Below are 27,776 nucleotides of genomic sequence, written 5' to 3'. Positions count from 1 at the left end.
CATAATCAGCCGAAATAGGCAAAAGAAAAAAAAAAGGCGGAACCAATGGAGATGAGACAAAATTTGTCGCCGAGTTCACCGCCGTCATCAACAAGAACAGCACAGCTGCGCGCGCTGACAATAATAGTCTTGAACTGGAAACGGATGTAGGGACGTATTTTTTGCCGTCATATCAACCTGGAAACAAAAGAATAAAGGAAATGGAAATAGCTGACGTATTAATCATCGAGGATACATATATATATATATGTTTGCGGGTGGGTGAGTGGATATTAGGAAATGGCAAGAAAGAATTAAAGCCGAATTAACGCCAGCCATTACGCCCTCGTTCGACGTACGTACTTCGTCCCGTGAGGGGTCCGTTTGTGTCGCACAGGAAAACTTGATTGAAAGTTCCTCCAGATCCAATGTGGTCGGGTGTTGTTTTATAAAACATTAGCTCAAAGACGTCCGGCATTTTTACCAGAATTGAGAGGCATCTTTTTTTGTGCTCCCTTGGTTTTTTTTTGTTTTTTTTTGTTTTTGTCTTTGTTTGTTTTTTGATGTCCCAATCGAATCAGATTTCCGAACGGGCTTTGTACCTTGCATATTTGCAGATGTAATATATAAATAATCGTACAGTTATATCAATTTCTCATTCAGCCCGACGCCAATTTTCGTCGTACAAGGGCTGACTATACAGAGAAACACTCGCAACAAATAGCCACACAGGCCCTTCTAGTTAACTTAAGAGTTGCGAGACGGCACGATGCGTTCTGCTGCTGTCACTGCCATCCCGGGGATCACGTCACTGCCTCGTGTCTCAGGGGCGAATGAAGGGCTCGTGAGAGGCATGGCGTAAGAACCGGGAATGGGTACACTTTCGTATTTCTGTTCGCCGGGTGCGGCATCGACGTGTTCGTTCCTGCGCTCGATGGTGGCGGGGGACATGGGAATGTTGAAGCCATCTTGCGAAATTTTGGGCGTGGCATCTTGGACGCGGATTGGAGGTGGGCGGAGTTGGAAAGGTCGGGTCGTACCCACGTACGTGGATTCCGGGGTTTGGGGGGTGGCATATTGCGTAGAGTAGCCCTCCTCGGCGGACGCATAGTAATCTCCCTTCTTTGGGGCAGGGCTCATCGGTGGCGACCCTGGATGATACTTTGAAAACCCCGGGGTATTTGGGGCAGACTGGCTTCGCAAATGGGCGAGGTAAAGATCGGAGCGTGCTTTGTCACGCATGTCCATAGATTTGCGTAGCTTGCGCTTGGAGTAGAAGCGGTAGAAGATCACAGCGTAGATACCGATGACAAGCACTTCAATGACAACCTCAATGACACAGCATACAAGGGACCAATCCTAGAAAGGAAATTAGTACACTGGATATTTTTGTTCGTCAAATCACGAATGGAACAAATACTTACCTGCATACGACAGATAAGCTCATAGTCAACTTGGTCTTGGTAGATGTCCCTGCGGGTTCCTGGGTTGCAAGCCCAACCCCATATGTCTTTGTTTGACGAAGAGTTTCTGCTGTTTTGTAATACAGCTGCACCGACAACCCACATAACCAGCGTCACGATGAAAAGCATCACAGCAAATACAGTGTAGTAAACGGCTACTTTTTCTGCCCGTTTGTGGCCACCACGGCAGTATCCGTAGATAACACCAACGCTAAGCAAGAGAGACACGGACGCAATACAAAGCAAGAGGATTTGAGGCCATACAGGAGTGTTTGGTGCCCAAGGAGTGAAGGAATTTTTTTGTGCCAGGCCCCGGGTGGCATTAAATATTGCGAAAGTAGAGGCGACTAAAGCAAGAACGATCAGACTGCAGCTAAAGCTGACACCACGCAGCAAGACCTTAGCTAGGCGTACGCGTGTTTTAATTTTCTGTATTGTTGTTAGTGAGTTTGTCGTTTGAACAATTACTCATTTGAGAAAGGAGGGAGGGCCACCCACAAGATCTTTAGCATTTGCTTTCTCCGTGTCCCTCTCATGATGCTCAAGGATCTGTTCTTCACGAAAAGTAGGACTGAGCAAGACCGAACGTGCAGGGGCACCAGGAGACTTGAGGGCGCTCTTTAAGGGGGAGTTTGGTGGATTTCGACCTGCTGCCGTCTGGGGTTGTTCTGTGGCGTGATCAGGTTGATTGTCTGCCATATAACCAAACCCTAGGTCGGAGACCTGGGTTTGTTGGTTTGTTTGGGACATGGACGGTGGATCCGCGAAGGAAGATTTTCCAGGTGGGTCAATAGGAGAGTGGAAGGTTGTAACTTCTGCAAATCGAGCGGTTCGAGGAGATTTTAGGGCGGGAGCAGCGGGACCAGATGGCTTTTTGTTTGGATCTTTAGGGACAAACATAGGGCTGCGTTCTTTGAGCGTGTCGGGTTAATAATATCTACGGGAGAAACTGGCTCATACTGATCGGAACGATCGCCACTGGAGTTCGAATGTGTCATAGCAGAATCTCAGGTCAATCGGTGAAAGTTGCTTTCTCCTTGGACGACCGTCAAGTCGAAGCCTAGTAGACTATCGTAGATACACGACAACGAAGGTAAATGAATCGAAGAGAGAGACCAGCTCCGATGGGAAAATTATAGAAGATGAGAGAGGGATAAAAATGGCTGGAAGAGGACAGATGGCGTTTTGCCCTGACTTTCGTTCACCCACGAGGGCTCTAGAAGAAGGAATATTAGCAATCTCTTTGCGCACAAAACAACTACATAGTAAGCATTGGTCTCAATTGGGATCTCATCATTGTCAAGTTGTCAAGTTGTCAAGCGAAGAGGGAGCTCAATCAGTTGCCGCATACCTAGGAGGAATTGACTCCAGCGAAACTCCTCGTAGAGTACAAGATTGGAGCTATAGCAATATCTGCAAGTCTTTGGCAAACTTGTAAATATTGCACCTTGCGCCGATCCACCTTGGTGGCTATCGATAATGCCAAGGTCAAGACTGTTTCTTCCAGTGGTGTATTAAGTATATATATCAACTGAGTTCAGTTCTGGGCAGAACACAGCTTATGATAATCGCGAAGCCAGCCGCATCGAAAGAAATGCAAACAGAAAGAAGCGGGCTAGTGAGTCGGCGCGAGGGAAGCAATTGAGAGTGGTTGAATGGGTAAGTCGAGATGAGAAGAAGAGACGATATGAGGACGAGGAAAAGGAGCAGCTAGAAAAGAGGAAATGGGAAATGCGACGAGAGACGTTCAGTTCACCCAGTCACTCGCAATCCAAGAGCTGCTGATCAATCAGGATCAAGCAGCGGTTAAGCGCCCAGACGGGTTGAGCAGATGGCTGACTAGTAGTCGCCTGGAGGGGAGAGTTTTTTGACTCGCACAGTGTCTAGACAGGCTAGAATCGAAGAGTGGGAGAAGAAGGAGTCGAACGACGAGAGAAAGAGAGGAGGATGACAAGCAGGTGAAGGTTAAACAACAGACCCTCTTGATGACCGGCAGCCCTTTTCCCCAGCGATCAGGGTGCTCTGGGATGTATCTGCCCTTGTTGGCGGTTACATGGTGAGAACAATATTGTCCCCCATCCGATTTTCCCCTCTCCGCTCACCAATCCCTCTGATCGATGGCTTACCACCCAGGACATGCGTGCATCTTGTTCCTCTTCTGCCCCTCATTTCACAGCGGGGATTGGCCCTGTCTCAAGCCCTTTGCATTCTTCTGCGCACCCTAGTCGAGATGGCGGGCCAATCTCAGCCCCGGATCATAGCCTTGACAGGCTTTGATGCGGCGGCAACGGATGCACGGATGCTTCAATCACCCACAGAAAGGTGCCTCAAGACCCAAGGATCGACCGATGCAGAATCACCATCCCATACCCCGTACTCCGTACTAGTATGCATGATGTTTGCATCAATGACGCTACTCCCAGCCACCAATCACCGGCCATACTGGGGGTCTCTCGTCTTGGCCGTGGAGGTGGGAAACACGGATCAGATCATTCAGATGGCCTGATTGGGTGGACGGAGATGTGATGTGATGAGAGCTCCAGTGAAATCATTTGCAGCTTGCATCAGAGCGGCAACATGTTGTCTACTACTCCGTACGTATGTTGGAGTATATTGCAGAAACAAAGGGAAAACGCAACATTCCAACCCAACCCAGTTTGTTCTTGATTTTCCATATTTCTTTCCGTAAATGAATATCTCCCATTTGGTTCGGTTGCTGTGACCTCGTTCTCTGTGTGCGTGTGGAGGATGTTGCTGGTCGGGGTGGTCAAGGTGGCCGAGCATGGACATGGATGGGGCTGGCTGGGGCGGGGAGCCGACACCAATGATGGACGGGCGACTCAGGGCGTGTTGGTGATCGAGTTACATATCTTTGTTCCTTTGTTTAGACGCTCTTCCTCTTCGATTCCTATATGTTTTCTTTTTCTTTCTTTCTGTTCCTTGTCCATAGTTCATCCTTGACAGGAAACAGCTCGTTTCGCAAAATATAGGAGAGCCCATGCTCGATGTGATATTCACATATATACGGAGCATACTGATATTTTATCTATAGCCTTCTAACATGAAAGAATGTTTACATTTATATTAAAAAAAACCATTTTTGTTCTCATAAGAGTGCAACAACAGCAGCTCTGTAACCATTAGAGCTCTTGGAGTAAAATGAACAAACAGGCACAAAAACTAGATAAGGCCGACAAATTCTCATTAATTTGCTCTATTTCGAAAATAATTATAATATTCAAAAACAACATCTCTAAATGGGGGGCTCATTGAAAAAAAAAAAAAAGTTGGTAATCAAAATAGATTAAATTATTGACCTGTCACTTGCTCCCTTCATCGAGGAAAGGATATTCTTCAATAAGAATTTGAAATAACCTGCGGGAGTCGTTGGTAGGGCACACATTATTCAAACGGAGATAGTCTGCTCTAGAAACCTTTCCAAATATGTGCACTATTCCAGAGAAGGGAAGACAGACGCCATGGTTTATTGTACAGTACTCCGTACTCCGTACAAAGTTAGGAATTTATCTGGGTGGAAAATACGGAGTACATTGGTTCAATTTAAACATTCCATGGCAATTTCAAGACAATGTGTTTGTTGTGGGTTTCAAAGCGCGTATTTCCTGGTTGATCTCAGTTAGCATTCAGTTCTATTTGAGTGATGGGTTTATATATACACATTCTCTCCGGCTTAAACTTCCTTCAGTCTTGGTAACTGCCGTTACTTCGACGGGTACCCTGCCTTCTTGACTCGATTCCCATAGAGTTCGAGCCTTGGACATTAGAGAAAGTGTGACAATAATCCGGCGTAGGAATAGATACTGTCCCGAAGCACAAACACATCATCTTCCCGTTCCGAGCTGCGGAAACTCTTCTCAACATCATGCCGTGTTTAATTTAACCGGTTGTCATGTCAAGATATGGTAATTGCCAGCATCGTCGGTCTACCTCCCTAGGAGGCTCTGACGATTTATGGCTTTTGGATTGCGATCCCGACAACCAAGAGCCACTAGTTATCTGCTCCTCTGCTAGAAGATACATCCTTCGCTTGTAAGGTAGCTCTTCCATAGAATATTTCCCAGGTAGTGCTTACCGGTTCACATCAGCTGTGAGAGATGCCATGCGGAGCTGAGAGGTGCGGCTTGAACGTGGGTTTGAAAAAAAAAGTAGACACCCAGCTTTTTCAACGATGCTCAACCTTGATAACCCCGTCTTAAAACACACCCACAATGATAATCCAATCTTTGAATGGTGCTTTGGTGCTATGTCAATCAATGCATGCCGATACCAGTTGACTGCTCTTTATTCTCCCAGGGCAATCTTCAACCACCCAATTTAGTAAGCGGGGTACAATTTGGCTTCCCGGTGCAACTATTTTCCGCCCCGACCTCCAAGCTCCATCTACGGAGTAGAAACCTCGAGATAAAGCTCAAGATGTAATGTCCCAGACCACAAATTCTGCAAAATCCACCTCCCCTTTCTCTCATTCTTTATCATTTCCATTCGCTTGCCACCCAGACGCAGGGAATGCCGCTCCCTCTCTCCCATCTTCTCCCCACCGCTCCCCGTCTTGCTTCTTCACGGCTCAATCTCTTCCAACACTACCACTACCACCAACCATTCGCCTCCTTTTCCTCCTGCCCACCACTCTCTTACCCCACCTCCAGCATCGCGCCAAAGACACCCCCCCGAAAATCGTCCTCAGAACTTAAAATCCTCCCGTGTTTCATAATTGTCCTGATCGGCAGCGGCGCTTACGTCCTCCTCGTCAAATCGCGAACTCCGAAAAATGTCGTCCCCACAGAAGACACCAACAACTGAAACTGCAGACTCAACAACCCATATTCCCGCCGAACTCACGCCTCCTCTCTCCTCCACAAACACCACCCCCAAATTCTCCCCGGACGCCATCATCGTCGTCTTCGTCCTTGGTGGCCCGGGCTCCGGTAAGGGCACCCAATCTGCCAACCTCGTCCGCGACTATGGCTTCACCCACCTGTCCGCGGGCGATCTGCTGCGTGCAGAGCAACAGCGCGCTGGCTCGCAATACGGCGACCTGATCCGCCACCATATCCGCGAGGGCATCATCGTGCCCATGGAGATCACCGTGGCGCTGCTATCGAATGCCATGGCCGAAACTCTTGAGCGGAAACGAGCGCTGCGGCGGCAGCAGCAGCAGCAGCAGCAACAACAACAACAAAAACAGCAAGAAGAAGAAGAAGAAGAAGAAACCCCTTCTTCGAGCGTTGCCAATGACAGCAGGCCCGCCCGTTTCCTCATCGATGGCTTCCCACGCAAGATGGACCAGGCAACCTTCTTCGAGGAGACGGTCTGCCCCTCCGCGGCGACGATATTCCTGCGCTGTCCCGAGGATGTCATGCTGGAGCGGCTACTGAAGCGCGGCAAGACCAGTGGCCGTGACGACGATAACATCGAGTCGATCCGCAAACGGTTCCGCGTCTTCGAGGAGACGAGCATGCCCGTTATTCACCATTATGAGAAGGAGGGGAAGGTTGTGAGTGTCGAGGCCGTGGGGACCATGGAGGATGTCTATGCGAGGATTAGGGAGGGGGTGGAGCGGAGGGGGATTACGCGCGTCACTGTTCCTGAGGAGAATTGAAGGGATGGGAATGAAATTTACTGGGTGATGGGTAGTTTGGCGAGGGCGTAAGGAAAAGTGAATGTTTTTTTTTTTTTTTTTTTTTTTTTCCCTTTTATATATATACATCTCTCTCGGATCTTGGTCCCTTTTCACTGTTTATTTCTGTTCTGCAACGCATGGCGGGGTGATATGAGCATTTTCTTTATTTTCTATTTTCTATTTCCCCTTATTTCCCTACACATGGATAGAATGGATATTTCCCCCCTCAAATTATACCTTATCTGTTTGCTGTTCCCGGATTCCCCCTCGTCGTAAAAGAGAATTTCTTGAAAACAGCGAGCTCTTGATCAATACACGATGCAAATTTGAATGGAACGAGATATCTGGTTAATGCATCCCCCGCCATCCCAGTGTCGTCTTGTTCCCCTTCAAGACAGACCTTTAGGTGGGATGGAGTTTTCTTCATACTTTCTTTCCTGTGAAACTTTCTCCAAGTCCACCCGATATTGGAACGGGATGTGATCGAAATCCCTTTTATATATATATTTATTCCTAGCACCAGTGCGTAGAAAAACATGAGAAAAAGACGGGGAGCGTGAGCAAGGAGTTAAAACAAGTATGAAATTCTTGGAATGTTTTTTTTTTTCCCTCCCCCCCCCCTTCTAGAGTATCAATAAATTAAAATCAAATGTTTATTCTTCTTCTTGGCGCCTCTTTCTCTCTATCTCTTTCTTTTAGTTATTTTCCTATTTGTTTCTCGCCAAATAGGTATTCTGACCCTTCAATTTGGGAAAGCCGAGTGAACGAAGAAAAGTTGCTTTCCACAACGAAATTCAACACCGATCCCACTCGCCCCGGGAAGTAGACGAATGAAAAAAAAAAAAAAACAATAAATAAAGATAAAAATAGGCAAAATAAGACATCAAGGTTAGGATGCACCCGTTTCTAAATAAATACAGCGGAAGCACTGGGGATATTTTTAAGAAAAATTTTTTGATGTCAGTGACAAACACGTCAAGTTCTTTAACAGTATTTAAAGGAAAAACTGTGAGCATTTAATCCATGATAACAGAAACCAAAAGGAAAATAAATATAGAAAGGAGAGGGAAAGGGAAGTAAGTGAGATAATGAGAAAGTACCCCCATACAACAAAGGAAAATCCCAAGGTCAAATAAAAAGAAAAGGGAAGAAAAGGAGGGGGGAAAGAAAAAAAAGAAAAAAAAAAAAAAGACTAATCGCCCCCGCCAACCAACTCAACCTCTCTCGGCTGTTGCTCGTGCATTTGGTGTTGCTGTCTTTGCTGATGATGTCCACCACCACCTCTCCTCCTCTCCCCACCCCTCTGCGCACCACCCTCCGCATTTGCAGCAGCAGCAGCAGTAGCAGCCGCATTGGCCGCGGCGGCCGCGGCCATCTCGTCCCGTACGAACTTCTCCTTCTCACTCCTCACCACACCCAACACGTTCTCCAAACTCCGTCTCCACACCATCAGCCGCCCCTGAATCTCCGCCCACTGCTTCTCGCCAAACACGCGGTAAGTCGCGCGGTGCACTAGGAATTCGCCCTTCAGCTGGCTGAGTTTGCCCTCCACAAGCCCGGCGCGGATGGTGTCGATGACCCATTTCTCCACATCCGCGCGTGGGATACGCAGGGCGTTTGCGATTGTGTCGTATGGGAGGGAGCGGGATGGGGTGGAGGCCGAGAGGCTGGCGAGGGTGAGGAGGCGCATCTTTGTTTGGAGGATTTCAGCGGAGGCGGAAAGGTTGTGGATGGCGGAGAGTGGTGTGGATTTAATGCTGTCTTCGTATACATCTAGGGTGTCTGCTGCGAAGACTTCGAGGAGTTCGAAGAGGTGGGGTTCGCTTGTTCGCAGGGACTGGATGGCGTCGGATGCAGTGAGGGGGGTGAAATCGAAGACTGAGGGCGAGGTAAGAGCTGATAGGAGGGCGCGCAGAGCAAGGTCATGGGCTTCGGGAGAGGATGCTTCGGAGGGAGGGATGGCTTGGAGGGCGGAGACAAGATGGGAGTGTGAAAGTTCATGGTCGCCGGCTTCTTTGGCCGCGTCGGATATAGCCAGGTGAAGGCGTTGGAGATCCTCTTCATCAAGGTCCCAGGACCCTATCCAGATGGGGAGCTGCGTGTTAAGCTGTGATTTGAGAGCAGTGAATGCAAACACGGAGGGCGCCTGGCGGATGACTGCTAGGATAGCGAGGAACACGTGATAGCGACCTGTATCTTGAGGAGCGAGGGTATTGAAGATAGTAGAGAGGATGGATATAGCAAGGCTTGAGCCATGCTGTGGAGAGGATGTAAATGGTTTGGCGAGGTAACCGCAAATCCGTGGGAGGAACATGTTGACGGACGAGGACTGGCGGATGAGGTGGATAAGGAGATTATAAGCAGCGGTGATTTCTGTGTTTGAATCCATCTTTGTTAGTCTCCTCGTGCACCTAGGTATAGTATTTGATGTATATACATGGAGATCTATATAAATAGATAATGACTTCTCACCCTTTTCTGGAGCTGTATTCAATGCTTGCGCAGCCACAACGATCTTCTTCAGAACCTCATCCCTCTTGGACAGAATCTGCTGCCGCTGTGCAGCACTAGGCTCTTCTATCTGATCTATCCCCCGTAGGACCTCGAGTGCTGGTGTGATTTCGGCATAGACGCCCTTCTCCACTTTGCGGATGGCATCGATATACTGGGCCAGCTCGTCCGCTAGCTCAGCAAACGTGCCCTCGATCAGGAGGGTGTTAGGGGTAGCAGCCATCTTTATGGTATACTAGACTGTATACACAATGTATCTGGATGGGGCTTGATCTGATCTGGGGCAGGGATGGGGGGGAAATGGGAGGTTGGCGGGATGATGTTTGGCGGTTGAAAGATCGAATCGACAAAAAAAATTCGGTTGTTGTGGGAGAAGGTCTTGGCGAGGCGAATGTATCTTTTGGCAGCAAGACGGAGTTGATAGGGACGCAATGCGACTGGCAGAAAATTAGAGAAAATTGGGTAAAATGCGGAAAAATCATAAGTAGGTCCAGGAGATATTGGAGAAACTTCAAAGGTATAAAGATTCAAATTTAACATCAATTGCACGATAGTATTCCTATTTTCTTCCATGTACACTATACTAGTGCATACTGTTGAAGCTTTGCTTCTCTTGCCCACTGGCGTCATAATTCTGATGATCAGCAACGAACGAAAGAAAGCATTATTACATCAACTGTCCAACGACCGAAGAGGCAGACATATCTTATCTACAATTTTCAAGGAGTCATGAGAGAAAGAGTTGTCCGGTGGAATTATCTAACATTTTCACCTACAATTGCAACAGTGCCTGGTTTGTTGCATCTCTTCATAACCGTTAAATCACACATTTGGATGAGTGCTGCTCGTGGTATCTTGGGGGTTAAGGACTACAGAGTTGAAAAACATACAAAAATAAAGCTTCCTACAGCTGACAGACATCTGCACTGAATTAGGGTTTTTTTTTTTTTTTTTTTTTTTTTTTTTTTTTTTTTTTTTCCCTTGCATTCCTCGTTCTCTTCCGTTCATCTCAGTATTTCTGCTCACATCATAACGGACAGCATGAAAAAAAGAATGATCAGCATTAAAGCACAACAAGCCGGTCGGCCTCACTCGTATTAAAAATAATACAGTGGCCATCAGTGACGGTAGGAGGTATCTATATGAAGAACTTGAATGCTGCGAGGAACACGGCAACGATGAAACCCATGGAGGAATGGCCTGGAACGCGAAGAGTTGAAGCTGGATTATCGGTGGTTGTGGCTGCTGGCTCGCTCGTGGTCGTGGGTGTGACGGTGGGTTTGCCCGTGGGTTTGGCCGCGCTGGTTTGCCCAATCTGGCTCGTGGTTGACGCAGACTTGAGAGGGTCTATGGTTCCCAAGCACTTTGTTTGGTTCGTCTTGCAGGCTCTCTGGCCCAGACAAGTCATCGGGGTGGCTCTTGACACATTGCCCATAGGTCGCCGTGCAGATAAAGTAGGGGATCGTGTTCATATATTTGGTGAGGTCTGGGGTGCTGCCGTCCCCACAGGTGCACGTGAAGGACAAATCATTCTGTTGAGAAATTAGCGAAATGCGCAAAATAAAAAGAAAGAAAACATGTGGAAAGCGGCGTGAATGGCATTGCTGCGTTATATGAAATGATTTTTTAAAACTAGAGGAACACCGTACCGCATCGCACTTGTTGACGGATGCAAAACTCTTGCAAACCTTAGGGCAAGCCGCCAGTTGGGCATCACACCATGAAACTGGGCACTTTTAAGTTAGCGAGACAAACCCATGGTCCGAGTTTCTTGTTGGTTTCAAAAGAAAGTAATGCACGGATCATTTGTACTTACGTTTCAGATCGTCAGGAACAGATTGAGGATCGAAGCTTTGGGCTTGGATTCCCGACACCAGCAGAGAGACTGCGAAGACAATAGCGGAGAGCAACATGTTGCTGGTGTGCAATCACGATTTTACATGAATCAAGCGCGGCAGGTTGTGGAAGTTCCAGCGCAGTGCGATTCAGAGTCGGCTGAGCGGAGCGGTATCCAGCTGAGGGGAGCTTTAGGATTTTATATGTGGAGCTGCGCTGGTACAACAACACTGGGTTCTGAGTTTGTTGAGTGTAGGTTGAGGGTTGTGGAATTGAATTGTGTGGCCGAGCGCTGTGTTGTTGTTGTTTTGTTGTGGTGGTGGGAGTTGCTATGGTGTTCCTGGCCGGTTCCAAGGTTGACCTTGGATTCAATTGAGTTGAGCTGATCCGCGTAGGGATCTCCGTGGAGCTGGGGGGAGACTCTCGAGCAAGGGCAACAGTTAAAATAAATTACATCCAATTCACGGAGAATAATATGTGCGATGGATAGACTGTTGCTGTTGTTGGAACGAGAAAAGGACGAATTGGCGATGCGATGTCGCGATGTCAGCTGCGGAAGGAAGGATAAATAAATGATAAAATCATCAGTAACTAGTCAACTAACTAGTTACATAGTTACATAGTTGACTGAAGAATCAGAAACCAAATTGCCCCCGGCTCATTCTTGCCCAATGGGGACATTTGCGGGTTCCCTAGGTAGCTTGTAGTGCCAGCGGAGAGTGACTTGTGCTGCCATACAATTTTGTTTGGGCCGGCTTGTATCTGCCAATAAGACCATGACACAGTTACACCGCGGTTTAGATTCCAAGCGATTTTTCCTCTTTTTCCGTTGACCGCAAGAAGCCTCAGTGAGTTTGCTCTTCAGAAGAATGAGAAAGAATGCAGCAGCCGTTGCAAAGTTCTCATTTATCCTTATATTCCCTCCGCTGGCGGCCTATCAGTCCATTTTAACAACGTCCGCAGCGTTACCCGCCCCAACTCAACAAAACCCAAGAACTTTCACCCAACATTGGGAAAATTGATTGTGCCAACAACCTGTCATATACGGAGTATCATTTAGCAGGATTGAATAGCGCGACTTTGGTCAAGCCCCGGTTTCCACGCCCCAGCCACCTCTCTAGCCTGTACAGCGTAGTTTGTCCCCTCTAGCAAATGTGATGAGGGCAAAGGTGAAACAGCCAGGGTCTGTTATCCTGTCAGTATCCGTCAGGCCTTCATCTCCACTGTTCATTCTATAGGAAATGAGGAGTTTTGTCCCCTCAGCGCTCGCACGGTTCTTTTTGGTAACTCCTCGGTGCGATTATTCTCTCGTTTTATCTTTTCTTTTCTTGCTTCTTTTTAGCGTCTAGCCCGCCCCGCCTATCGATTCGATTCAGCGATCAATTCCTCAATTTTGCGCTCTCTGCGTGGTTCCAATTCTGCAGCTCCTCAGAAACCCTTATTCAAAACGTCAAAACGTCCAAGCACCCTGAACGCTCGCGGCAGCGGTCACCAACCACGGCCCACAACAGTGTCGGAGTCGCCATTGCATGGCTCACATGAGCTGAGGGTTATCGACGACCAAACCTGGGTTCCAGGATTTTGCCGAGGCGCCCGGGCTCAAAGGTTGGAGCCAACAGTTTCAAAGCTATCTTCGTGCTACTAAAGCACACCTATACTCAATATTAGTAATACGCTCACACCTGGTAGCTGCAAACATGGCGGTTGGCAATGAAGTTTATATATTGATATATATGGAATATGATAGCAATCTCTTATATTGAAAGTTAATTGCTGATCTTTTAGAATCTACAGATAGTTTATTGATGAATATTATATAAACAGTGTTGTTAATCAACTGCCGTCGCCCTCCATTTCCTTTTCCAGCTTTGATCAAACACATCCATCCCACTTTGCTCCTTTGTGCTCTCATCATGACTTCTCTCCTGCGATGGGTCAAAGCCACCTTTCAAAGAGTTCCCTCCCCTCCTCTGTGTTTTCCAGCCAGTGGCTTCGAAACAGTCAGTGGGTCTGAACTTGAAGAGGAACAATTTGAAGTGTTCAAGAAAGGACAATATTATGCTATCAACATTGGAGATGTCTTGAGTTCCAGATATCAAATCATTGATAAATTGGGATTCGAAGTTACCTCCACCCCATGACTCACTCATGATCTTAAGTAATTCAGCTCTCTTTTATGTTCAACTATGGCAGGCTAACACAACCAGAGATCATAAATATGCAACAGTCAAGGTATATACACATGACAAAGCTAATCAGGAAGAGTTTCAGATCTATAAGTATATCATATATGAATCAACAAAATTCATCACATCCTGGTTATGCCCAGGTGAGAAAGGCTCTAGATGTGTATATCATTCCTCATTCTGAAGATGACCGTCACTGTTTTGTTCAGAAACCTATGTGGAAGAGTTTCAAGACATGCTTCTTTGAGGTTCCTAATGAGTGGGGGAAAACCAGATCTGGGACTTGTTTGAGGGCAAGCACATGTTTCATGGCAATGATTCTGATTGGAAAGAATATATCACCCATGCACATCTTACTGAGGTGATTGACATTCTGGGACTGTCTCTCTTAGATATGCTCAAGTGTGGAAAATGGAGCCTTGAATTTTTTACTGAAGATGGTATGTATTATCTCTCTTCCTCTGAGATTATCTAGCAGATGTGAAAGACTCATTAAAGACTTTCACAGAATGATGAAAGCATGACATAGAGATACTTCAAACAAGATTGGAAGAATCAGAAGAGTTTCTGAAGAGAAGAAATAAAGAAATGTTTCTAGTTTTTTATGAGAGGAATGCTTCAATGGCAATCAGAAGATAGAAAGACAGCAAAGGAACTGCTTGAGGATCCATGGCTAAATGACCCAATAGACTAGTTCACTGTTAACTATTTAATACATGTCACTACCAATAGGTTTCCATCTACCTTAGCCATAGTCATCCGCTATAGCATTCCATCTAAAAATCACAGGATATCTTTAAACATCGTCTTGATACCATTAAAACTCATCCGAAGTGAGAAAGTCCGGGAGATACCCACACGTTATTAGAATCCCGTCAAATGTGGTTGACTTTCTTGGTGTTGTATACTACTGCTTTACCAGAAAGCAGTAAATCTGTATCTGCTCTATATTCAGTAATTGCCCCGTCCATTTGCATTACTCTTGGACAGATAATCTTGGATATACCCCCTTGGTGTGGCCCTGTTGTTTTTTGAAAATGCGCCTCGGGTTGTACTACTAAGCCCCCATGAACTAGGTCAGGGTATGTATGTGTTGGGGGGGTTTGGATTGGTTCGTCCCATCTACTACCAGCATGGCGCTGGTGTGAGAGATTGCCCCAGTGGCCTAACAGTATGCACCATCTCATCTCATCCCATCTCAGCTCATCATGATCTTCTCGAGAAGAGAGCGGAGTGGGGAATTGGCTAGTGGCTTAATATATGATGGGTCGTGAACCCCGTTCATACGGTGTTTCATCTTTGTTCGGCTTTGAACCCTGGTTGGAGGTCTAACCACGCCCATCGAAGCTGGCTCTGACTAAGCTCCCCGAACTCCCGAATCAAAAATGCCGAGGTCTGTTCGGGCTTGATTTTCTTACATCACGGTGCGTCTGGTTGTGGTGGAAGCAAAATGAGAGAAATACAAAAGGTTCCTAGGTTGTTGGATATAACGCCTGTTTGCTTTTCTCTCGTTCATACATTTGTTCCCAGGCATGTTCCAATCCGCCAATTAATCAATATCCCTCCCATCTTGCCGGTATGATGCCCGCCCCGTCCAGGCGCGCGGGATAAATAAATAAAGAACAACCTTAACGACCATCGCCATGTCCTCCTCCTCCTCCTCCTCCTCCTCCTCCTCTACTCCCACGAACCCTCCTGCCTATGCAGTCCCCGCGCAAACCCTCGAGTACTTCCAATCCGACCCTTGGACCTCCAGTTTCCTAAGCCTGGCCACCCACACCGCTATAAAAACATCCTCCAGAACTTCCGACCCCTCAACCGGTGAAGATGCCTTCATTGCCCACACAATCGGCTCCCCGACCACAATCCCTTACTGCCTCACCCTGCGCAAAAAGCATCTAGACACACCACCGCCAAAGCCGCCATACACCCGCTTCCCGCCTCCTGCCACCGGCCCTGATGCACCCAAACCGACGCCCATCCATTCAGGGAAAGTCGACCTCTTCACGCTCTTCGCTCTCGGCACGCCGGGCTTAAACGGCCATATAAACACAGCGCATGGCGGCGTCGTTGCCACCCTGCTCGATGAAGTCATGTCCATGGCTGTCTCGGTGCACATCCCGGGCTACGACGAGAATGAGAGCGTGGAGCGCGCGCGTCTGTATACGGCGCAGCTCGACGTTCGGTATCGGAAGCCCGTGCGGGCTCCTGGCATGGCTGTTGTGAAGGCGTGGTGTGTGGCGAGGGACGGGAGGAAGTTTTTCATGCGGAGTCAGCTTGTGCAGGAGGAAGAGGCGGGGGAAGGGAGGGGGAAGGGTCAGCTGGAGTGGGTTAAGAGGAAGGTTGTTTGTGCGGAGGCGTATGGAGTTTGGGTGCAGGTGAGAGAGGGGAAGTTGTGATTTTTACTATTTTCCCCTGATGTGTATTTATTATCATGTAATGTGTTTGTAGACAATGTTAACTATAGAAGGGGGGGATTGAGGGACTTGAGACGGGTTTGTACAGAGACATAGATAATATCTGTTATCCTCTATTTATCCAGATAGGTAGTTAGAGTTTTGATGTCTCTCTCCTGATTAGATTAGAATACGAAGTAAATAAATAGCGTGCAAGCGTGCCCATACACCCCGCTACTCTAATAGTTTCATCCCTCGAGATCATAACCTATTTTTCCTACTAAGCAATTACCATTTGTGCTGGGACGACTGAAGCCCGCCCCCCCTTTGATGCCAAAATGATGGTCTTGGCACCACACCCTCCACTCACACACTCATCAATCGAGGGGGCCGCCGGATGGTATTTGAACCCCGTTTAAATTCCGGGTGTGATACTTTTTCCCACCATGGCTGGGACAAATCACAGCTGGGCGAGACCCTTGGAAGCCCAGCTGGCTCCTTGTTCTGTGATTGGTTCAGAAGACCCTTGAAGGACCCTTGTTTGTTGTTCTCAGTATGCCGAGGTCCTTGGCCGGCTCTTGTCCAGCCGATGGCCTTATAAAAAAAAAAAAAAAAAGAGGAAACGAGGAAGCAATGGGCCCGTCCCTTTTCATATCACCATCTGCTTGCATATTCCATTCATCCCCCTAGTTCTTCGCAGGGGACTGCTCTTGTCGGCGATCGTTTCCCGGGTTCCTCGAATTTTTTTTTACCCGTATTTGGCACAGCTTGCTCGTTGCTTTTGCGGCAGGGAAAGGTGAGATAGCTAGTACTAGTAACTACACCCCAGCCCGATATTGCTGCAGCATGATGTTGGAGAAGTTCGATTCGAACGCCGTGGGAAGTCAGTGGCAGAATGCTGTTGAGTGGCGTAAAGACGAATTGGCGAGGTATTGTTGAATATGGAGTTTAAGAAGAGTTACCAGCAACAAGGGTGGAGTGGTTGTATTCCCTTGTCCAGACGAAGGTGTTGTTGAACAAAAGGCGGAAGTGATGGTGAGTAACTATGTGACTTTGGTTTTTATTTTTAGCAAAGGAACGTGTTGTACTAGATAGAGTATATGTAGTTATCGAGAGATGTGTATAGAGGTTTAGGTGTATATGGTCGATTTTTTAAGTTTCTAGGAGTCAACTGATCAGTTGCGGTTGTCACAAAATGAGGGCAATTCCTGTCCTCTCCTTGTAAGGAACGACTGAATTCGCTGCTCAGCCAACCGGGAAAAGATGAATTGATTCCTTAAGATTAGGAGACATATTATTCTGAGAAGAAGTAGATCAGTTGATGGCTTTATAAACTAGTGATCGCGATACGCTAATTTTGATATAGAGTTATGAAATACATTATCGACGGGCTGTGCGGAAGGGGGACCAGCAGTAAAAATATATGCGGGAACAAGAGAAGATGGGGGTGGTTTTATAACATGGTGTATCTTGATAATGCTATGTAAAAGGACGTTAACACCAGCTCCTATGAAAAAAAAAAAAAACTTGACGGTTTGGTGCTTCTTTAATGCTGCTTGCCTTGCATGGCTAAAATATACAGATCCTAATCATCTCATCGATCAAGCTGCAGTTATCACTGCGCTGGCTATGAGATGGCAGCCAACTTCTGGAGACAGGAAAGAACACCTGTACCTCGAATTGTTAGCAACAGTCCACTTTATTCCATCTTGAATTGTTCCAAAGTACAACATACCAGTCACTCCTTGTGTTAGCGTTGCCGCTGCCTCTGTATTCTTCGACCCTAGTGTGACGGTTAAGGTGTTTTTGATTCTCTTTTGCCGTCCCACTTCATTCGCCCAGCGGAAGATAACCTCGTCTTCCCGACCATCGCCAACTACCAAGAGGAAATCCGGTCCCTGATTGTTAGAAGCCCGGGCGGATTTCTGAATGCCATCGAGAACCAGACACGCAGCGGTAGCCTTGTTCGGGGCAATGGGCTCGACAACCAGAGCATCCTGGTCCACGACGGCATGCACCTGATGATTGGCGCAGGTGTCATTGATATGGTTGGCGCACTCAGAGGCATGTCGTTCGGCTGTTTGGGGGTCCTCAGCGTGTGCAAAATGGAATACTAGAGAGGAGTGCATGTGTTCGACCCAACTGCCTTCGGTACGTTCCTGGAAATAACGAATCATATCCGCGACTCCATCCTTCCACGCAGTAGTTTTCTCGTCGCTCACAAGCTTAATCCAATCTTCTACATGCGCTTCCCGAACGTAACATCCATTTTCTGCAATTAGACCTAAACCTCCAACACGAGCGAAAAGTCGCTCCATTTCCTCGGGCATTCTGGAACTCATCACGTAGACTATATTTTGGGGATTCTCGATCAGGTCATTCAATGTATCAATGGCGCGTTTCGGTGTGGTTAACACGATACTGGTTGGCGAACCCCAGGATGCCAGTGTGCCCTCATAGTCGAGGATGAACAGTCGACTAGAAGACTCCTTATATTTAGCTGAAAGATCACTGACTGACAGTCGAGGTATAGACACATTATCCCGTAAGGATTGTTCGCTATAAGCTTTCGAGAGGGCGTCGACAAATTCTTCGAACCAATTTACAGTCGTGTGTTTCATTATTGTGTCATTCAATTTCGTCCAGTTGCGCTCCTTTTGTTCAGGAGTCAATTGGAGGGACGTGTTCAAAGCCTCCGCACACTGCCTGTAGTTCCAGGGATTGACAAGCAACGTGTGTCCATCGAAGAGGGAGGCACTCCCCGTGAATTCGCTGAGAATAAGAGAACCATGTTTTTTGTTCGAATATTTACCATCTTGGCAGTGGATATATTCATGACTTGTAAGGTTCATACCTTCGCGAAGGCTGGTGACCATTAAAACGTCAGCCATGGTGATTAAAGCAAGATACTGAGGGAAGCTGATATCCTGTTTCAAAAAGATTAGAGGTTGATGTGCTAAACTGAAGTTAGCAGAGTTCACTCGCGTAACGATATCCGATACAGTCGCATCGAGCTCAGATTGGTCGGTGCATGGTAAAGCGACTTGAATTAAAACCACCTAAATCAAGACAATTAATGGTAGTTCATAATACGCACGAAACACATTTAATTTCGTACCTTGTCTTGCCACTGAGGGTATTTTCGCAAGAAAAGTTCGTACGTGAGCAGTTTCTGCCTGACACCTCGAATGTTGTCCAGCTTATCGCGGGCCACAACAAGATGCTTCGTACTATACTTTTCCTTAATGATTCGCATCCATTGTGCGACGTCCTCATCTTCACGTCTCCGGTCCAAAGCTTTCACATCAATGCCGATTGGAAATGTCCCAACGTTAACGAAGCGGTCTTCTAGTTGGACACCTTCATTCGTAGCCTCGACTGTAAGGATGCGACTGCAGGTTTGCAAAAAATGGTGGCAATATTCCTGTGCTTGGAAGCCTATGAGGTTGGCACCTAGCATGCCTTTTAATAGCTCTTCACGAACAGCCAAGCAGCGAAACACCTCAGAGGATGGGAATGCGATATGGAGAAAGAACCCGATTTGAGCATCAGGGATCTGCTTTCGTATCATCGCGGGAACCAACAGCAGGTGATAATCATGAATCCAGATGACATCGTCACGCTTCCAATTGTGAACTATGCGGTCCGCAAACGCTTGATTGGTCCTGACGTAGTAGACCCATGAGTGATCTTCATAGGCCTTGCTCTTCGGGTTGTCAGGGATTTGATAATGGAAAACCGGCCAAAGAATTGTTTTACAAAAGTGGAGATAATGGCCATCAAGGTCGATATCGTTTACGTAGACGGTCAATGAGTCAAAGTCCACCTCCAATTTTTCGGCGATTGTATCCTTGGTATGGTCACCTAGTACGTCGGTAGGCATGCCGAGAGTTCCGACCCACAGCTTATCCTTTAGAAGTCCGGTGTCCACAGCAGAGCGAACTGCATTCCGAAGTCCACCATTCCCTTGTTCCGACGATTCTATGGTCCAATCCGCTTCTGAAAAAAGTTGGCTTTCGCTGATTGATTGAGTGGAACCCAACGACCTAGCGACATCTCCCGCCTTCTGGGAGGTATCAATTGCGACACCGTGAGCGAGAACAGATGGTGCAGGGGAACTAAGGGGCTGCGCTTCGGGTTGGTTGAATACTCCCTTGGTTCCCCATGTTGGTGAATGGGGGTCGCTCGGGGCAAGTGGCTGAAGATCGTTGTGAGAAGGGAACGGGTATCCGGGTTGATCCGCCCTAAGTGTTGGCTTGTCAGATGCGATGGCAGACAATTGGGCCTGCTCTTTGATAAATGTTGGTCTCGATGGGGGGCAGCTCGGCTTCTTCTGCTGGGGGAACAGGCTGTTGAACTGCCTCCTGTGAAGCTCTGAGGACCCTTCCCGCATATGACGGCGTCTAGGGCTTGATGTCCGCTTCCTGATCGAACATTCCGGAAGGCGAAAGTTGACAGTGTATGGGAGAAATCTATAGGCAAGAGTCAGAGAAAGTCAAGATATCAATGAGATAGCTGTCGAGCCCAGACGAACATACAAGGACACGACGAAAACAGTCATCGTGACAGAGCTCATCGATACAAAAAGTGACTATAAGGAACTTTTTTATGACGGAAGTGAGACAGACACGAAGAGAGATATGCAATATCAGTGCGCTGCCACGCTGCTCTTTATCTGTAAAATGATTCTAGGATAAACAAGCTGGATTAGGCTTTTCCATGTTGGGAACAGGCGGGATAGGATGGTCATAACTACGTCATTTCAACCCTCATGGATGGGAATAGGAAGGGAGTAGAAGTTAGAGAAACGGGTATTTATTCGCAGGCCATCTTGGGGGACAAGGCATCCCCGGACTCGATTCATTCATGCATTCATTCATGCATTCAATTGTGTTCGTCCAATTCAGGGTTTGATATCGAGCTGCCAACGGTGGAGGAGGCAATTGCCTCTTTGGGAATTCTTGTCGCTGGTTTGAAAACAGTGGCCCAACTCGATCCATCTAAAATACACCCACACGTAGATTACCAACATCTTCGCCATTCCAATAACTAGTTGCTTAGTTAGTTATATCCTATTCTTTCCAGGATAGAATTCGGAATAGGATCATCATGGGGACCAGAAAATGAGAATGGTGGCACTACGGTTGAATGTTTTTCCAGCCGAGGTTATGATTAACTAAGTCGATCTCAATCACCTTGCTTTTTTTTTCTTCCTCGAATTGCATTAACCCCGCGAAGTTAAAGACCTGGCGCAGTCTGCGGGTCGCTGTTCGTGATGCCACTTCATTTCACAGCTGCACAGTCTTCACGAATCAGGAAATCATCAGGTACCCAGCTGTCTGGACGCCAGTCGCCATTTTCTCGCCACTCGCGCGCGAAACCCTTTCGCAGCCCGCACAGCACGCGTTCAAAAGACCTTGGCAGGACGGCCTTGGACAGCGACAATGACATCCATAGTGGCTATTACAAGGATAGCATCCTTCCTGATATTGGCCCATCCCAGTATATTTCCGAAACAACAGAACTAAACAGCGTAATCCAGGCGATTCAGTATATTCACAATACCATGTTTAGCGACCTTCCTCAAAGAGCAGGGATGAACAGCACTCGGATCGCGGAGGTGTTGAATTTTCGGCGTGCGCTTCCGCCCATTGTTTCTGTTGCGCATGTCCATATGTTGATGAATGCGCCGACGAAGGTCGAGAGAGAGATTGTTGACCTCGTTGATTCCGCTCGGGTTCGAAAGCTTTTTATTCCCGGGCGCGGATTCGATTCTGCTGGCCTGGGAGACTGTTTAATCTTAGTTCAGGATTGGGAGGACACAGTTAGAAGCAGCTCATCCGTAAAAGATGATCTAAAAGGTATGTAAGCGAGAAGAAGAGGGAATTTCCTATTTAAGTTTTGTTTATTTTTTTTTTTATTTTTTATTTTATTTTTTTTTTTGGTCAGGTCGAGTCGAGTCGCTAACTCGAACGAGTAGAAAAATTCCTTGAACTTCTACGCAAAAATACCAAGACATCGGCCGTTGCAGCTGGTATTTTCACTCCAGAGGAGACCTCATCTTTAGTTCGAGCCGGCTTCCTCGTATCCCCGTCTTCTTTAGCTAAGCATCCATCTTTTGACACTTCTCTTACTTCCATCCCCGCCTCTAGACGAAGCCATGCTTTAAATATAGTGTTACCAGGACAAGAGATAGCAGTATCCGACCAGAGGAAATCTGGAATCTCCTCTATGTTTCTTTCAATTCCGAACCTGGGTCCTTATCTCCGTCTGGTAGGCGCAGCGAGAACGCAAATCATGACTCTGCTAAAAAAGTCGCGCTCAGGCGAAGCCCCTTTGACCCTCATTAGGGACCGATGGGATGGTGCTGTTGAGTCTGAGGTATATTACAATGTTTCTAAGCGAGCACGAGGCGAATCCGCTGGTGTCTTGCCTGGAAAAACCAAAAAATGGAAAGAGCTCTATGGGTTGAACTTCCGATGGGCTTTGGAAGAGGCCTTGGGCTCGGGCCTCATTGAGCTCTTTGATACCGGCAGTGTCGGGCCTGGCGTTCGGCGTGTTTAACGATGTTATACGTGCATTTTAGATACCCTATTATTTATGATGCCTCAATTTTAACAAGACAGTCTCCATAAAAACTTATGATAGGAAACGGGTTTCAGCATGAAACGGTGCATTGCAAGTTGCTTGAGTATATTAGAATTGGGAAATGTGAGCCCCAAATTGAAGTTTTCCCCGAATCATCGTCAATGGCCTACAATATCATTTCCTCAAATAATCACCCCTGTCGCCCTTCGTCCATGCTAGCTACCCACCCACCCGCAACGAGATCAGCACCCCTGCCGCCAAGTGATTTACAATTTCTACCTAGGTACCTCATTCCTAATCACACGTTACTCGTATTGGCTTTCAACAAATTTGAGATTTACATTCGGGATACGGAGTTGGCGATCGATAGCTGTATAGCCAAGTTGATTCGCCTAATAGTGGGATTGAGATAAAACGGGCATCAAGATGTGCAAGTAGCTTTCAACACATCCGCTAAAAGAAATTCTTTTCGCTTACCTTGGAGTAATCTATTTTAATTCCAAGAGAGATCCAAAACCTCGATCACTTCCAGGAAAACGGACATGTTTTTGTTGCAGTCTAGAAACACAGCACCAAGGACGGCTTGGACTGCGGTAGCCATCATTTTCCTAGAAATGTCGACTCCCCCGATTCGATACACATATTCATCGAAGCCTCTCTCGAAGCCCTGATCAGCGAGATGAGAATTCGATGCTCTGGTTCTAATGCGCTGTCGATCTGTCCTAGGAATAATGAATTTAAAGCTCAGCTGGCGAAGCCCCTATATATATATATAAATTTATATTGCTAAGCTGCATAACGGTTAGCCGTACCTCTTGAAGCTCCTTTCCCATAGCCAATCGTCACCAGAGCTAGCCTCAAGGCAGCATCTCCGACTTGGGCCAGGGATTTTTGCCCACCAGCTGCAACACACCCAGCTGTCTGAAGAGCTGTGAGGCAGAACGCCGGGTTGGTGAAACTATACCCCGTTGCTTTTTCAATTTCGATTAATATGTCGTCACGGAGGGAAACGACCGGATTCATTGTTGGCGAAGTTTTTGACACTGGGATTGGTTCAAAAGGAGGAAGTGCGGACAGCAAACTGCATCAAGAAACCCGTCTAAGAACCGGACAATGTTTGGCTGGACTCTTGGATAGATAGATGGAAAGAACTGCGTACGATGAATCAAGCGATGCTTTAATTGTCTGGTAATCCGTGTTATTGGCGAATCTACACGCCTGTGATAAGAGATTCAACACAAAAGTGTACGGATTTGAAAGAACACTCTATTGACCTGACATCACTGCCTAGTTATAACACCAAAAATGGCCAGAACGTATGCTTTTCAGTGGCCATTTTCTCAGCGTATTACGTGAAAGGACGGAGTATATTGATGTTACATTGTTGTGCAGTTATGTTAACTAAACGACATTACTCCCAAAATCATAGATCTCTGGGGTTTTACATCAACTTATATGTAACTAATTATCAGTATTCTGCATCGCTTAAATACGACGCTTATAGATAGATTCCAGATCTCTACAGTCCTGAGTACCGAGTCAGAATTTCCTGCTTGTTGTGTGAAGATCAAGAACCAATAGGAGGCTCGGCTTTCCCGCAGTCACAAGGAATCGCCACAGTTCCAAAGCTTCCCTCAGCTTTTCCCCGGCCTTGGAGCTAACAAAAGAATATATTCATTCCTGCTTGGGAAAATTCATAAATCCGTATTCTGTAATCTGCCCAAAAACCAATATTTATTAGGATCCATTCCATGGGCCAAAAGGGCCTCCCTCCATTTCAAAATTCCACATCGGTTTTAATGTCCCTCAAAAACCCAACAACCCCAACAACGACATGGCAAGCAACATCGTCCCACTTCCGGGTCACCCGCAAGACGACCACCTGAAAATCCACTGACAGATGACCGCAGGAACCAGGAGACGCTCTTCTACAGACAGTGACGGCCATCCAAATCAATGACGGGGATGACGCAAATGACGGCGGTTACGTCTCTGATAGTGAACCGACCATCTCGTCGTCACTCGTGTCCAGTGTGGGCGACTTCGTTTTTGAATATGGGCGTCGATTCCATAAGTTTCACGAGGGCGCTTATCTGTTCCCTAACGACGAGCGGGAACAGGAGCGCGAAGATATGAAACATTCCATGATCGTCAGCCTGTGCGGGGGGAAGTTGCATTATGCCCCTCTCGAAAGTCCGCATAAGATTCTCGACGTAGGAACCGGAACGGGCGTGTGGGCGATTGATAGTATGATAATCCAAGCTATATTTCCCTCTTTTTTTTCTCCCTCTCCTCCATTTCCTAACTCTTCTTTTCTTCTTTTCTTCTTTTCTTCTTTTCTTCTTTTTGATTTGACACCCGTAACATGCCAACTCATGCCTAACTCGCGCATTTTATGGTAGTGGGTGATCGATATCCTGGTGCCAATGTCCTCGGCATCGATCTGAGCCCCATACAGCCTATCTGGGTTCCCCCAAATGTGAGATTCATGGTTGACGATGTGGAGTGCCCGTGGCTCCATCCAGATGATCACTTCGACTTCGTCCATATTCGGCATCTTGCCGCGGGAATCAAGGATTTTCCGAGGCTTGTTAAATCTGCTTTTCGGTGAGTCATTTTTTCATCACTTTGAAGTGTGTATACATGCCCATTTTCCCATGACTAACAAAATTTGGCCTAACCCACAGTAAATTGAAACCGGGCGGATGGATTGAAATCCAAGAACTTTACTATCAAGCCCAATGTGACGACGGGTCCGTACCAGATGACTATGCGTTTGCCGAATGGCTTCGTCTCATGAAACAAGGGCTCTCCACGTTCAACGTTGATCTCCTCTCCCCCAAAAAATACGCTCGCTACATCCGCGACGCTGGGTTTACGAATGTGAATGAACAAGAATTCAAAGTGCCCATCGGCACGTGGCCGAGAAGCAAAGCACTAAAGAGAATCGGTTTGTATAACCGCTGTCTGATCAGTGACGGGTTGCAAGGAGAAAGCATGAAGCCTTTCACAAAAGCATTGGGCTGGACATTTGAAGAAATGGAGGTCTTTAACGTCGAAGTAAGGAAATCGGTGGAGGATTCCTCGGTACACTCGTATCTTCCGTTCTTCGTGCTGTTTGCGAGAAAACCTCCCAGAGCGACAGATTCTGCCAGTTGATTATAAGCTGTTGAGCTCTGAAGCACTTTGCTGCTGAGTCTAAATCATCATTTAAAGTAAGTCATAGAAAATGCCATCACGTCTCGGACCACGTCTCGGACCCTCGCACTTGTTTCTGTTACATGCCTATAATAATCAGTATAAAATTACTGGAAAGAGTCGTTCCCTTCTACATTAAGCTTTTTGCGGAACAGATAAGGTGGGGATTTAGCCGCTGCAGCAAAGGGACCAATCCGTAAGGTGGGGCAACCGATATTAAGATACTTAGCATGATTCTAACAGTCTGACACTCTTGACAGCTACGTTGGATCTCCCGCCCAAATGTCCACCGATCCGCTTCGGTAAAGTTTGCCGCGCGCTTAAATAGGGCGATCTGCAGCCTGAGAGCCTAAGCTTCCTATCGCGGACTAGCGCCCCGCATTTCCAATCAGCCGCCGCCGTACTGGGACTAGCTTAGTACGGAGTGATACAGAAGTCGATCAGCCGCAACCGCTCTTAGAAACTTGAACAAAGCACAAATTCCTCGTTGACCGTACAGCCATGTCTCCCTCCACAATCCCATTCCTACTTCACCTTGCGCCTCTTTCTCCTTCCGAAATTCCTGGCCATCCATCTATCCCCTACTCTTCCCCAAGTCCAGCCAGTGACGGAGCCATTGATGCCCGCCCTTCTCTCAGCCTATTCCTACATGCTGCGCTCACGCAGGCTCGTGACTTCATAACAACCACCGTCCCAGGAGAATCGTTCACTACGGACCGCAATCTTTACGACTCGCCACCTTCAAGCACACCAGTGCAAATATCGTCTGGTACTGTCAAGTATACACCATTGGCTAGCAAGAACCCAGCGGCGGCCCAGAAGGAAGACAAATGGTTCGCTCGCCGAACTGTCCTCGACAACCGCACGACGACGGGGAACGCATCTTTCCAAGAATTCGTTGAGGGATTGAAGGACAACCACTTGATGAATGAGATGGAGTACGAGCCGAATATCACTGCGGTAGAGGACGTTGCAAAATGGGATTGCAGTGGCGTGGAAGTTGAGGGGGGTTGGAGCGGAGTGGGAGCTAGCCGTGAGTATCTCTGGAACCCCCTCCCCTTCCTCACCCTTCCTCATTCTTTGTTTTTCCCCTTTCTTTCTTTCTTTCTTTCTTTTTTTTTTTTTTAAATAATTATGTGCCCCCAGCTCTCCGTCTCCGATAACCTCCTCCAGCCAATTCACCTACTCCCATTATTCTACCATTTTGCCGGATCATTCAGGCTAATGAACGCCCAGTCTCCCTTGTAACCCATACTTTCCAGCCAGCAAGCGTCATCTCTCCGCGTGTATTCCTCGCCATGGTAATCACGGCCTTTACTCCACCGGAACCCCCCGCGTCAACCACGCCCTCAGTTTTCATAAACATTCAGCTCCCGATCCACGTCTCAGCCATTCCGCCGGCCCTCCCCTTGCCCAAGAATGCTGTTCTGGGGAAATACGTCTCGGTTGAGATGGTCCGAATTCTCACAGATGCAGACGAAGCTGCCGGGCCGGGCAAGATCGAGTGGCGAATGGCTACATCCTCCCAGGCCGGCGGCTGGATTCCTAGGTTCCTGCAGCACAGTTCTATCCCTAATGCCATCGCGAAGGACGTGGGGCTGTTTCTGAAGTGGGTCGACGAGCGACGACCTAAGAAGGCGCGTAGGTAGGTAGGTAGGTAGGTAGGGAGGTAGGTAGGTACTTAGGGGAAGGACGAGTGCTGGAGCTGGGGTTATGATGGGTGTGGTTACTACCTTGAAACCCTCTTTCAGTGCTTTGTCTCTTTGTCTCCCGTCGAACGACACGTTTATGTATATAACCTTAATTGAAGGACCGCTGGTTTAGCAGGTCGGGAGAATATGTTTGTTTAAATACGCTGGCGTATCAATTTGAATATATTTCATACAATGCTTGTTGAAACGTGCTGTTCTCGGGAGGGAATATACGCCAGACAAAAAGCGCTTGCAGGCCCTATTAAAATTACTTTGAAAACAGTGCT

At 47.3% G+C, this 27,776-nt stretch overlaps 10 protein-coding genes across 10 annotated transcripts; 5 read left to right on the top strand and 5 right to left on the bottom strand.

The window, feature by feature from the left end:
* Positions 1–726: 726 nt before the first annotated feature.
* Positions 727–2,342, bottom strand: HCAG_06411 (conserved hypothetical protein; the record flags this gene model as incomplete). Its single annotated transcript, XM_001538756.1, has 3 exons — positions 727–1,338; positions 1,404–1,871; positions 1,941–2,342. 3 exons carry the CDS (start codon positions 2,340–2,342, stop codon positions 727–729), a joined length of 1,482 nt encoding a protein of 493 aa, XP_001538806.1.
* A 3,889-nt stretch (positions 2,343–6,231) lies between these two features.
* HCAG_06410 (uridylate kinase) lies at positions 6,232–7,062 on the top strand (the record flags this gene model as incomplete). Its single annotated transcript, XM_001538755.1, has 1 exon — positions 6,232–7,062. One exon carries the CDS (start codon positions 6,232–6,234, stop codon positions 7,060–7,062), a length of 831 nt encoding a protein of 276 aa, XP_001538805.1.
* Positions 7,063–8,275: 1,213 nt separating this feature from the next.
* Positions 8,276–9,817, bottom strand: HCAG_06409 (conserved hypothetical protein; the record flags this gene model as incomplete). The annotated part of the gene is made up of 2 exons (XM_001538754.1): positions 8,276–9,456; positions 9,556–9,817. 2 exons carry the CDS (start codon positions 9,815–9,817, stop codon positions 8,276–8,278), a joined length of 1,443 nt encoding a protein of 480 aa, XP_001538804.1.
* A 1,003-nt stretch (positions 9,818–10,820) lies between these two features.
* Positions 10,821–11,507, bottom strand: HCAG_06408 (predicted protein; the record flags this gene model as incomplete). Its single annotated transcript, XM_001538753.1, has 3 exons — positions 10,821–11,126; positions 11,244–11,320; positions 11,411–11,507. The coding sequence occupies 3 exons, from the start codon at positions 11,505–11,507 to the stop codon at positions 10,821–10,823; spliced, it is 480 nt and encodes a 159-aa protein (XP_001538803.1).
* Positions 11,508–15,259: 3,752 nt separating this feature from the next.
* Positions 15,260–16,192, top strand: HCAG_06407 (predicted protein; the record flags this gene model as incomplete). Its single annotated transcript, XM_001538752.1, has 2 exons — positions 15,260–15,994; positions 16,163–16,192. The coding sequence occupies 2 exons, from the start codon at positions 15,260–15,262 to the stop codon at positions 16,190–16,192; spliced, it is 765 nt and encodes a 254-aa protein (XP_001538802.1).
* A 1,447-nt stretch (positions 16,193–17,639) lies between these two features.
* Positions 17,640–20,573, bottom strand: HCAG_06406 (conserved hypothetical protein; the record flags this gene model as incomplete). The annotated part of the gene is made up of 5 exons (XM_001538751.1): positions 17,640–17,680; positions 17,748–18,827; positions 18,867–19,071; positions 19,131–20,484; positions 20,551–20,573. 5 exons carry the CDS (start codon positions 20,571–20,573, stop codon positions 17,640–17,642), a joined length of 2,703 nt encoding a protein of 900 aa, XP_001538801.1.
* A 1,005-nt stretch (positions 20,574–21,578) lies between these two features.
* On the top strand, positions 21,579–22,576 carry HCAG_06405 (conserved hypothetical protein; the record flags this gene model as incomplete). The annotated part of the gene is made up of 2 exons (XM_001538750.1): positions 21,579–21,873; positions 21,993–22,576. The coding sequence occupies 2 exons, from the start codon at positions 21,579–21,581 to the stop codon at positions 22,574–22,576; spliced, it is 879 nt and encodes a 292-aa protein (XP_001538800.1).
* Positions 22,577–23,337: 761 nt separating this feature from the next.
* HCAG_06404 (predicted protein) lies at positions 23,338–23,623 on the bottom strand (the record flags this gene model as incomplete). The annotated part of the gene is made up of 2 exons (XM_001538749.1): positions 23,338–23,360; positions 23,413–23,623. 2 exons carry the CDS (start codon positions 23,621–23,623, stop codon positions 23,338–23,340), a joined length of 234 nt encoding a protein of 77 aa, XP_001538799.1.
* A 282-nt stretch (positions 23,624–23,905) lies between these two features.
* Positions 23,906–25,759, top strand: HCAG_06403 (predicted protein; the record flags this gene model as incomplete). The annotated part of the gene is made up of 5 exons (XM_001538748.1): positions 23,906–23,916; positions 24,030–24,057; positions 24,535–24,847; positions 25,003–25,207; positions 25,288–25,759. The coding sequence occupies 5 exons, from the start codon at positions 23,906–23,908 to the stop codon at positions 25,757–25,759; spliced, it is 1,029 nt and encodes a 342-aa protein (XP_001538798.1).
* Positions 25,760–26,299: 540 nt separating this feature from the next.
* HCAG_06402 (predicted protein) lies at positions 26,300–27,447 on the top strand (the record flags this gene model as incomplete). The annotated part of the gene is made up of 2 exons (XM_001538747.1): positions 26,300–26,831; positions 27,035–27,447. The coding sequence occupies 2 exons, from the start codon at positions 26,300–26,302 to the stop codon at positions 27,445–27,447; spliced, it is 945 nt and encodes a 314-aa protein (XP_001538797.1).
* Positions 27,448–27,776: the final 329 nt, after the last annotated feature.

This window comes from Histoplasma capsulatum, genomic scaffold (assembly GCF_000149585.1).
Source record: "Histoplasma capsulatum NAm1 scaffold_6 genomic scaffold, whole genome shotgun sequence".
Lineage (NCBI taxonomy): Eukaryota > Fungi > Ascomycota > Eurotiomycetes > Onygenales > Ajellomycetaceae > Histoplasma > Histoplasma mississippiense.
Note: the sequence above shows the minus strand (reverse complement) of the source record. Positions and strands in the feature narration are given on the sequence as shown.